General features: G+C 35.0%; 1 protein-coding gene across 1 annotated transcript in view; it reads left to right on the top strand.

Annotated features, from left to right (window-relative positions):
- The first annotated feature begins 79 nt into the window (after positions 1-79).
- LOC133182248 (N-alpha-acetyltransferase 20-like) overlaps positions 80-11,733 on the top strand; it is a 33,741-nt gene continuing 22,087 nt past the window's right edge. Inside the window, exons 1-3 of the mRNA XM_061317013.1 lie at positions 80-179; positions 4,137-4,161; positions 8,234-8,324. Coding sequence (XP_061172997.1) covers positions 127-179; positions 4,137-4,161; positions 8,234-8,324 — 169 coding nt within the window. The 5' untranslated portion in view covers positions 80-126. The remainder of the gene's footprint in view (positions 180-4,136; positions 4,162-8,233; positions 8,325-11,733) is intronic.

The following is an 11,733-nucleotide window of genomic DNA, read 5'->3' as shown; positions in this document are numbered from 1 at the left end:
TATATAGTTATCATCATCTTGAGTATTTTTTGTTATTTTTATGATTATTATTTTGGCTTTAACCATGTTAATATTTGATTGATCGGGATCGATATCCTATTCTATACTGCACGGCAAAGAAGAAGGATGACCACGATTCGTCCGTTTGTTTGTGAAGACTTATTCAGATTTAACAATGTGTATGTATGTTTTGAAAGATCATTGTATATTACCCGAGCAGTGCATAAACAATATTGGCTCTCAAACTTCAATCTCTTAGCTTAATTAAGCGAAAGAATAAAAGAGAACCGTAAAAAAAACACTGTTGAAGCATTTTTGGGGGGTCGGAGTGGGGATGGATGGGTGTATGGGGGATGTCAATGAATAAGTTCTACACTTTGAAAATTATAGATTCACCATTTCAGTTTGCATATTGCTAAAGACCATCATTTCTAGCTTGGGGGCAAAAAAAACTTGGACTAGTCTGACTTGGTGTCACTTTTCTAAAGGAATATATGGTGGAAAAAGAGGCTGAAATCAAAAGTGAGCTCATCTAAGTTTTATAGCCTTGGAGCCTGCAGCCAGCATTAATTGCACTTTTATTGCCAAATGATTTTTGTGACCTCGACAAATTTTGTAGAGTCTAGTTTTGTTTCTTAAGACTTGGGCAATTCTATATTGATAATCAGATACAGAACTTCTCTGATGATTCTAATACAAGTCTGACAAAATAAAAAAAATCACAAGAAGAGATTTTTATTAAAAGTACTGACTTGAGAATGGCATAATAATCAGAGCCATGTGAATGAGGATATATAAGATACCAGTTTGTGGCAGAGTAGTTAGAATAATCTAACTGTGTCTCGGGACAAGCCCTTACCACAGTTAGAATACGTCCCATCTACTTGCAATGTAGCAAATCGGAGTGGATCCACTCTGAAATGATTTTGAAGAATACAAAAGGAGTTGCACTGAAAATAACTACCAAATTAATCATAACAAACATTTTTGAGATTGTATATGCCTTTTAACCTAAAAAATAATCCATATAAATACGAATATTCAACTCATTCTCAACATATTTTCCTCCCTTCAAATTTAACACCATGTTGACATTCGGAACTCTCTGGATTGTTCATAGAAAATGCACAGAGTTCGAGTTATTGCCCATGTTTATTTTGCAACATTGCCAATACACGGAACAAATTCTATCGTTAAATCAGGTCCGTAGGACAATATCATTGTCTTCAATAGAACGTTCTATCTAGTGGCAGAGATACTACATAACTTTTTTTAATCGTAAATCTTTTTAAGCCATGTCTATGCTGTAGCCACTAGTTGCTATGCAAGCAAAGCCCTTTGGGAGTTTTAGATTATTTTAATGTGGACTCATCAAAATTTTTTTGTCAAGGATGTATATTCCAATTTCTTTTTTTCATACATGCACACTGTCAATGAAACAGTGTTTGCTGTAGTGTCTACTGAGTGTTGAATTATAGTTCTCTTGGAAAACTTGTATTTGGTTAAGGCTTCTCTGAGAGATCATAACCAATATTTAGATTAAGTTACAAGTTCTCCAAAGTATGAGTTCTCAAATTTTCCCTCCAGTTTGATATGGGATGTCTCATGTTATAATCTTGTAATCTATAAATACCACAACAATTTATGGACACATAGTCTGATCCAGACTTAATCCAATTTATAAAATTTAACATCAAGTAGGGATTCACAAAATTTTCATTTCATAACTTGAATGTTTTGATCTCTACCATATTGCTGGAAAAGATATTGATGTAAACATAAATGAATATATTCAAATTTTAGCACAATCACCAGATATGGAGTGGTTGGTGCAACCACAAATTTTCCCTCGACATGTAGCACCAAAATAAATACAATGAGTGTACAATGAGTGTACCGGTAATTAAACTTGTGAAGGAATGCCACTCGTAACTTGCATTAATAGAGAGGATGAGATTTTAAATTTGTATGTGTACATTTGTACATATACTTTGACGTACACATACATGTTTTTATAATTTGTCTGTTGAGATTTTAGTGAGGTGTAACGTGAATATGTACATTGCAATCTGTGTCTCTATTTCAACTATTTAATTGATTTTTGATGTCAGTTTGACTTCATTTAGTAAATAAAACACAGTTAAAATAAGTGCTCATGAAACTAAACATCCTAAGTAATGTGCAACAATCACATTTTCACACATAAATTGACAAATTTTTATTATAAAAGTTATACAAGTTTACACTTACATGTACATGTAGATGCTATTCTACAAGTTGTAGGAATGCATAGGAACTTGTATCACTAAAACTGATGACATAATACATGAGGAATTTAAGGAATTCCCCTACTAAACGTACATGACTGTATGAAATCTCAACCTCTCTATTATGAAGCCATTATTTTCATCAAGTAAAGAGAATAATTTCACCAAAGTACTTTTACAGCTTCTTAATAATTATTAATATTGTACTTTCATGTAAATTAGTTGAATCCGATTCGTCGAGAAACATTTGTTATTATTTACATTTGCAAATATTTTTTTTAGATGAACCTATAGAAGAGAAAATATGTTCAATTCTGTATGAACTTATTAGGGGGTCAGAGGTCATGGCGTGACCGAATCACACAGCGAGACGATATCTTGTCTACATATTTCTGTCACAGTGACACTGGTTTCGGAACTTCTGAACCGTCAAAGCGATGAAAAAGATAAAATTATTGAAACATATATTTTTTTTTAGTTCAACAAATGATCGTTAGATCTTTCTTCGGTGTGAAGAATGTTTCTAATTAGCCTGAAATCACGCTTACCTTTTTAACCCGAAATTCCTTTGAAGGTATGTAAACTGAAGACGATAGCACCGCTTTTGACTTTATATATAAAGAACTCCTACAATAATTGTAAGATAATTCCCAGTAGCGATCATTGTTTTTTCATTATGAACAGATATTTCCTGAACTGGACTGCTAAACATCAATGTAAGTATTCAAATGTTGGAGCGAGGCGAACTCTCAAGACCAAACAACTTCTAGGTCATTGCGCGTCACAACATAGCAATACGGCGGGCCGTTCGTGTAATAAATGCAGTTCTATTCAGAATATTCGTCTCAAACGTAAATAAAAGTAATAAACAACAATGTTAAAAAGTTCACTGGGAAATGAACTTGGTTGGTACGTGATCAAATCTTCTGAGAAGCCCTTCGGGCTTCACAGGATTTGATCACGTGACCAACCAAGTTCATTTCCCAGAGAACTTTTTAACATTGTTGTTTATTTTTTAAAAAAACACTATTACCAACCGAATAATGAAGCCACTCCCTCCAGTACATCAACAGTCAACATTGAAAATTTTCACCCAGATAAAACCATTGTCAACCGAGGCACATGTATACAAATACATATTACAATATTTACATTTCCAATAAATTTCCTCTATGATTCTTTACAAAATAGAATACAGTTCATTTTCTCATGAACTACCATGAATGGACATGAATATCTCCATTGTTACGTCATAATACCACACTTGATGTCAAAACTATAGTGCAAACTGTTTTGGTTTAAAAATGACAAATGAATGGCGTTAATTGTTGCAAATCATCAGAAAAATAATGTAAATATAAAAAATGAATTTAATTTTTGAAAATTCATGAGGTACATGAACTACAATGCTTCACGCTGGCATATTTATCATGAAGCACTAACGCGCTTCATGAAATATGCCGGCGTGAATCGTCGTAGTTCATGTCCTCATGAATCTTCAAAAATTAAATTCATTTCTTAAGTGAACCTTGCACACATAAATTCTGCACAGTCAATATTCAAGATAATCATGAATTAGTGCAATCCTCAGCGCCAAGTTGCTAAAAAATAAAGCACACTTTTTAAATACACATATAGCAGTTTACTAGAGTGGCATGCAAGTGCAAGCAGATCCTTTGCCTCATGAGTACATGGTTGTTATGAAGTCTCTTTGCACAGAGTGTGTTTACAAAAATCTTATTCAGATTGAACATGTTTCTGGGTGAACAGACTCTGATTCTATAGAAATGCTCCCAATTTTAATGTTTCAACAGTTTATATTTTCAATTACCTGTAATTTTTAAAAGTGAATAATTTCTCTTTTTTTAGGAATTTGGATCCATTAACAGAAACTGTATCCTTTCTGCAGCCTTTGATATACAGGTAGAAAGGCTTTCAAGCCTCTAAGATTGAAAATTTTGACCAAAATGTTATGTTCCCATCATTTTATGGATGGTACAAGTATTATGGTACATGTATAGGTTTTCCTGTTTTTTTAGCTTTTTCATGTCGGAGTCATATCTTTCATAATGTGATGATTCATTTTGGTAAGAATTGTATTGCAACCTCAAATTAGATCACTTTGATCTCATTTTGGAATTTTATGGCTATACATACTGATAGTCAAATCATATCCAGATCATATTTTGCACATTGTGAGACCTAGAATCATTAAACCATATGGTTGATGTAGAATTTGTGTTACAACCCAAAAGCCTTATTTTAAATTCTCTAGCTTTATATAGTCATATTTTGCACCAGTTTTATCTTGCCCCATTACAATCTTAGAATCAGCAAATCTTGTTAATGGATGTTTATTCATATATGATGTGAGCTTTTCTGATCACATTTTGTCTGTCCGTCTGTCTGTTAACTATTAACATTTTCGACTTCTTCTCAAGAACCACTGGACCAATTTCAACCAAACTTGCCACAAAATATTCTCGGGTAAAGGGGATTTAAGTTTGTTCAAATGAAGGGCAGTGCCTTCTTCCAAGGGGAGATAATTAGAATTTAGTGAAAAATGAATGGCATCTTTTAAAAACCTTCTTCTCTAGAACCACTGGGCCAGGAAAGATGAAACTTATATGGAAACATCCTCAGGTAGTGTAGATTTAAGTTTGTTCAAGTCATGACCCTAGGGGTAGGGTGGGACGATCGAAGTTTTACATAGGAATACATAGGAAAAATCTTTAAAAATCTTCTTCTCAAGAACCACTAAGGCATGATTGGTCATATTTATATGGAAGCATCCTCAGGTAGTCTAGATTCATGTTTGTTCAAATCAGGGCTCGAGCTTTGATTCGCCATTTGCGCCAATTGCGAATTTTTTCCAAAAGTGGCGAAAAGAAATTCAAAAGTGGCGAAAATGAACTTTTTTTTTAGATATACCATACAAAAGTGTGTGTACTCCTGGCTATCTCCTTTGTTTATTCAATGTATACATATTAGCCCCTTTGTTTATTTAAAGCAAGCAGACGTGTGAATTCAGGGTGTGAAAACTCCATGAAACTAACAAAGCAATGTACATGTAGGAAATCACGTCTCGCTTGAACGCACACAGCTGATTTAGTAGGTAACTTTAGCCTGGAGCAGTAAGGGGATACAAAATTACTTGAAATAATATAAGATGGATTAAACAAGGAAAGACGAAGTGTTTTTGGGAGATGAAGTTAGTTAATAAAAGATTTTAATCAATAAAATCTGGATCTATATAGATTGTTTTTTTTAAACCGAAAGTAGGAAAACATGACGAAAATTGCAGAGCATGGCTGCCAATTTTACCTGATTAAAGTTAAAATAGTGTGTTCATTATACCATAATCTGACAAAGAGTGAAAGAGATACTGGCTTGGAAACAAAACAATACTTTTGTCAATTACGCTGAATTATTTTCAGTTATATGAATTTACATGCATATACACCCAGTGTCCAAGTTGTTAAATTAAGCCAAGTTTAAAACCTGATTTTAATTACTTCTTTTCACAATTAATTGTTGATATGATTAAAATTTTCGCCTATTATATTATTTTTTCATTTTTAAAAAAAATGTCATATATCTTTACTAAGTCTGTAACCCCCCTCCCCAGGCTAAAAAGTTATGAACAAGAGGACATCTACTGTCAAGAGTTGGCTAATATCAGTATCAAATTAATTGTAGAAATAATTCCTATATCAGTTTTGTAAGTGGACACAACTTTAAAATAATGCCTGTGATATAAACAAATTGAAATAGTGCTATTAGTGGAGTGTGTAACACTGTACACATGTCGAGACGAGATGTAAAAATGTGATTCCTTTCATCGCGAAAAGTGGCGAAAAATATTTTTGCTCCAGTGGGAGCTCTGGTTCAAATCATGACCGTTGGGGTAGGGTGGTTCCACAATGGGTGATCAAAATTTAACAAAGATATGCATAGGAAAAAAACCTTCTTCTCCAGAACCACTGGGCCAGGAGAGATGAAACTTATGTGGAATCATTCTCAGGTTGTGTAGATTCAAGTTTGTTCAAATCATGACCCCCATGGGTAGGGCAGGACAACAATGAACCATCAAAGTTTTTCATAGGAATACATACTAGGAAAAATCTTTAAAAATCTTCTTCTCAAGAGATTGGTCATATTTATATGGAAGCACCCTCAGGTAGTGTAGATTCAAGTTTGTTCAAATCATGACCCCTGGGTATGTGTGGGGCCATAATGGATGATCAATGGTTTACATAGATATATATGGGAAAAATCTTCTTCTCAAGAACAGCAAAGCCATGATTAGATATATTTATATGGAAGCATCCTCAGGTAGTGTAAATTCAAGATTGTTCAAATTATTACCCCTGGGGGTAGGGTGGGGCCACAATAGAAGATAAAACTTATAGGAAAAAAAATCTTTGTAAAAACTTCTTAATTAAGTCATGATTTGTAATAGAAATATGGTAGCATCCTCATTTAGTGTAGATTCAGTTTTGTTCAAATCATGCCCCCATCCCCTTAGGGATAGGTTGATACCATTCATAAAGTACCGATCTCCTAGCCAAAGTGCTTAGGTGAGTGATATGGCCCATGGGCCCCTTGTTTAAGCATGTAAGGCAGAGACTTCATGTGTGGTCATAACAAAGATTAATCATTTTCTTCAAATCTAAAGCCATTCTTTTAGGTCAAAGGTGAAATATGGATAGGAATATATAAAGCCAGATACATTTTGGATTGTGATTCACCAATACTTATTTTTTTTTCAATAAGTAGCGTTTTTTTCCTTATATAACTGGTACCAATAAACAGTACCGTTCCCAATGCCAAAAAACGTTAATTTTTCCCAAGTTTGAGACTAAAAATTCCCAATTCAACTGCCAAGCAACAGACTATGATGACATCATATTTCTTTTTAAATGAAACATTGTTGTACAAGTTGACTAATTGTTTCACTTCCGCTTGAATCGAAAGTAGAGATTAGTTGTAATATGGCGGGACCTGTGGTGTAGACAGCGTAATGTCATACATTTTGACAAATTGAAAGCATGAAAATGCGAAAACAAGGGACAATGATATGAAAAACAATAAATACTTGTTGTTTATTCTTTAAAACATGGGGTAATATGTAATGAAGTTGGAATAAACTGAAAATATGTTTCATTTTTTTAAATGCCAGAGAATTCTCCTTTGATCTACTTCGATGCTATTTTTCCCAACTGAACCAGTACCGGACCCTTTCCCAGTGGGTAGAAAAAAATTGCTGATAAGTATTCTAGATACTGAAGTTAACATGGTTTAAACTTTAATAAATAATGAGGTCAGGACCACAGTCTCACTCAGGTACAGTTGATCTTCGGTATCTCTAACACGGATATCTTAAATACCATGGATATGTTGAAGTGATTTTGAAGTCCCAAGCGCTTATTTCTTAAGTATTTTACCTTGGATATCTCAAATCCTTGGATATCTTGAAGTATTTTCTTGGTCCCATTAAGTTCAAGATAACAAGATTTGACTGTATTTAACACAGAAATGTTCAAGATATTTAAGTTCAACTGAACTTAATAATGCCATTGGTCATAAATCATTTCTGAATCATGATTTTCACATCTAGGCCTGTAAGGAAATCAACAAGGCAGGTGAATAATATAGGATGTGTACTACTGTATGTGGATAATTTTTTTCATAACTTTTGCTATTATTCAAAAAAAAAATGCCTTGTAGATTTCTGGGTTTACAATTTTTTTCAATTCTATTCATACTGAAGTACCAAAGATATAGGAGTTGAATATTTTGTGATTTTATTTGAGATTTGACAGAGCCACAAATAAATTGAACAGCAGAAATAACCCATTATGCCCATTATTCATTGACAAGAATCTATTAAAATCTAACTTTAATTTATTAAAGTCTATTTTAATAACTACATGTATGTCTTAATTCAGCCTTATCTGTGATAGTATGGTCTGCCATTTTACATGCAGTACTTGGCCAGATGGCCTGAGTATTTTCAGACTTGTGAATCAGCTGGAGGGAAAATTATGGGATACAGTAAGTATAAAAAAAAAAGATATTTTTAAACATTTGCTTACCTGGAATTTTCGATTCCAATATCTACTGGTTTTACCATCTTTCACTTTGTAAATAATGATAATGATCAAAGGATATGTCATGAGCCTCATCCAAGATCATGAAGGTTATAACATGTCAAAGTCACAGGTCAAAGTCACACACTTCAAAAGTATCAAATTCTAAGGTCTTGGAAATGAAAATTTCTGAAAGACAAAACTTTGTATTGGAAGAGCAACAGGAGGTCCTACTTCGTAATTTGAAGATAAAATGGAAATATTGAGATTTTTAGCTTACCTGAACCTTTTCTGATTACCTGTCATATGTCTGTCTCAGTGTCCATCTGCCTGTTAACCTTTTAGTTCACCTGAGCTGAAAGTTCAAGCAAGTTTTCTTGATCACCTGTTATCCGGCATCTGTCTGACTGTCCATCTGTCTGTAAACTTTTCAAATTTCCTACTTCCCCTCCAAAACCATAAAGTTGGCACAAAGCATCCTTAAAAAAAAGAAATTCTAAATTTTTCAAATGAAGGACCAAGCCCCCTTCCAAGAGAGGGGGGAAATCAAAAAAAGGTGAAAATAGAGTGGGGTCATTAAAAAAATCTCAGGAACCACTGGAACAGAAAAGGTGAAACATGTGAAAGCTTTCTGAGGTAATATAGATTCTAAATTGTTCAAAACATGGACCCAGAGGATCAAAGTTTTACATAGAAATGAATAGGAAAAATTCTTTAAAAGTCTTATAAAGAACTACTGCACCAGAAAAGATGAAATTTATGTGAAAACTTCCAGACATAGTGTAGGTTCTAAATTCTTGTAAGCATGGCTCCCTGGGGGTAAGGTGGGGCAACAATTGGGGATCAAAGTTGTACACTTTGGAATGAAAAATTCTTTAAATTCTTCTCAAGAACCACTGGACCATGAGAGATGAAACTTATATATGAACTTTGTGACATAGTGTAGATTCTAAATTATCCTAATCATGGCCCCTGGGGTAGGATGAGGCCACAATAGGATCAAAGTTTTACATTAGAATATATTTGAACAAATCTTTAAAAATCTTCCTCTCAAGAACAACTGGACCAAAAAAGATGAAACTTATATGAAAACTTCTTTACATAGTGCACATTCTAAATTGTTCCAATAATGGCTTCTTGGTAGGGTTGGTCCATAATAGGGGATCAAAGTTTTACATTGGACTATTTAAGGAAAGAAAAAAGTAAAAAAAAATCTTCTTAAAAACCACAACAGAACCATTAATTTGCAAAGATTCTTCCAAGTTGGATTTTTAGCTCACCTCGACGAAGTCGAGATGAGCTTGTGCTATACCCCCGGCGTCAGCGTTAGCATCGGCATCCCGGTTAAAGTTTTAGGAGCAAGTCCATTCCCAAGTAACTATAAGCCCTACCTGGACCAAACTTTCATGGATGATGCATCTAGGGATGGACACTACCACACTTGCTTCGGATGCTGGATCTGACCTAGATTTTCCAGATGAGTGACCAGGTTAAAGTTTTTGGAGCAGGTTCATTCCCAAGTAACTCTAACCCCTACCTAGACCAAACTTGCATGGATGATGCATCTAGGGATGGACACTATCACACTTGCTTTGGATGCTGGATCTGACCTAGATTTTCCAGATGAGTGACCAGGTTAAAGTTTTTGGAGCAGGTCCATTCCCAAGTAACTCTAACCCCTACCTAGACCAAACTTGCATGGATGATGCATCTAGGGATGGACACTACCACACTTGCTTCGGATGCTGGATCTGACCTAGATTTTCCACATGAATGACCAGGTTAAAGTTTTTGGAGCAGGTCCGTTCCCAAGTAACTATAAGCCCTACCTGGACCAAACTTGCATGGATGATGCATCTAGAGATGGACACTATCACACTTGCTTATGATGCCGGATCTGACCTAGATTTTCCAGATGAGTGACCAGGTTAAAGATTTTGGAGCAGGTCCGTTCCCAAGTAACTATAAGCCCTACCTGGACCAAACTTTCATGGATGATGCATCTAGGGATGTACAGTAACTCACCTGCTTCAGATGCTGGATCTAACCTAGATTTTCCACTTGAGTGAATTTTAGCCATATTTTAACCAAATTAGCATGGATGATGTATCTAGGGATGGATACTTCCAGACTTGCTTTGGATTCTGAATCTGACCTACATTTTCCAGATGAGTGACCAGGATAATTTTTTGGAGTAGCTATATAATATTATGGCCTGTTATGATAAACTTTGTATAGATGGTGCATCTAAGGATGAAAACTTCCAGACTTGCTTTGGATTTTGGAACTGACCAGAATTTTCTTGAGTAGTAAACAGGTTAAAAGTTTTTGAGCAGGTCTATTTCCAAGTAACTATAAGTCCTACTTAAATCAAACTTGAATGGATATTGATCTTTGGATGTACACTAACTGGAAAAAAAATATGATGTGAAATTTGCATTACTTATAGATAACATTCGTCAAGGTGAGCTTCGTAATCTTTGATTACCTATGTTTTCTTCAAATTATGGACCCTGAAATAGAGTAGGCTAAAATCAGCATCAAATTTTAGGTGATGCATGTATACAGGAAAGGAATTTTCTTCTCCATAACTGCAAGGCCATGTTAGTTATATTCAGAGACTCCTTATTTTTATGAGAATATATTAAAAAATTTAATAGCAGGGATGAAGTTACTAATGTGAGTATTCTGACCCTTGGGCCTCAGGGTTCTTCTCCAGAACCAATGGACCAATTTCCACTGAACTTACCATAAAACATCCTTATGTGAATGGGATGCAAGTTTGTGTAAATGAAGAGCCACATATTCTTTAATGGAGAGATGATTAAATAAAGACAAAAATAGAGTTGCTGTCTTAAAGAAAAGTTTCCTGACATAGTGTAGATTCAGGTTTGGTCCCAGGTGTAGGGTGGGATCAAGATTCCTGATGTAGTGTAGATTCAAGTTTGGTCCACAGGGGTAGGTTGGGGTCAAGATTCCTGATGTAGTGTAGATTCAACTTTGGTCCCCAGGAGTAGGTTGGGGTCAAGATTCCTGATGTAGTGTAGATTCAAGTTTGGTCCCCAGGGGTAGGTTGGGGTCAAGATTCCTGATGTAGTGTAGATTCAAGTTTGGTCCCAAGGGGTACGTTTGGGTCAAGATTCCTGATGTAGTGTAAATTCAAGTTTGGTCCCCAGGGGTAGGTTGAGGTCAAGATTCCTGATGTAGTGTAGATTCAAGTTTGGTCCCCAGGGGTAGGTTGGGGTCAAGATTCCTGATGTAGTGTAGATTCAAGTTTGGTCCCCAGGAGTAAGCTGGGGTCAAGATTCCTGATGTAGTGTAGATTCAAGTTTGGTCCCCAGGGGTAGGTTGGGATCAAGATTCCTGATTTAGTG

Source organism: Saccostrea echinata, unplaced genomic scaffold, assembly GCF_033153115.1.
Source record: "Saccostrea echinata isolate AGI-Se365-2 ecotype Australia unplaced genomic scaffold, CSIRO_AGI_Sech_v1 ptg000009l, whole genome shotgun sequence".
In the NCBI taxonomy this organism is placed as follows: domain Eukaryota; kingdom Metazoa; phylum Mollusca; class Bivalvia; order Ostreida; family Ostreidae; genus Saccostrea; species Saccostrea echinata.
The sequence above is the reverse complement of the archived record's forward strand: the minus strand, read 5'-3'. Positions and strand labels throughout refer to the sequence as shown.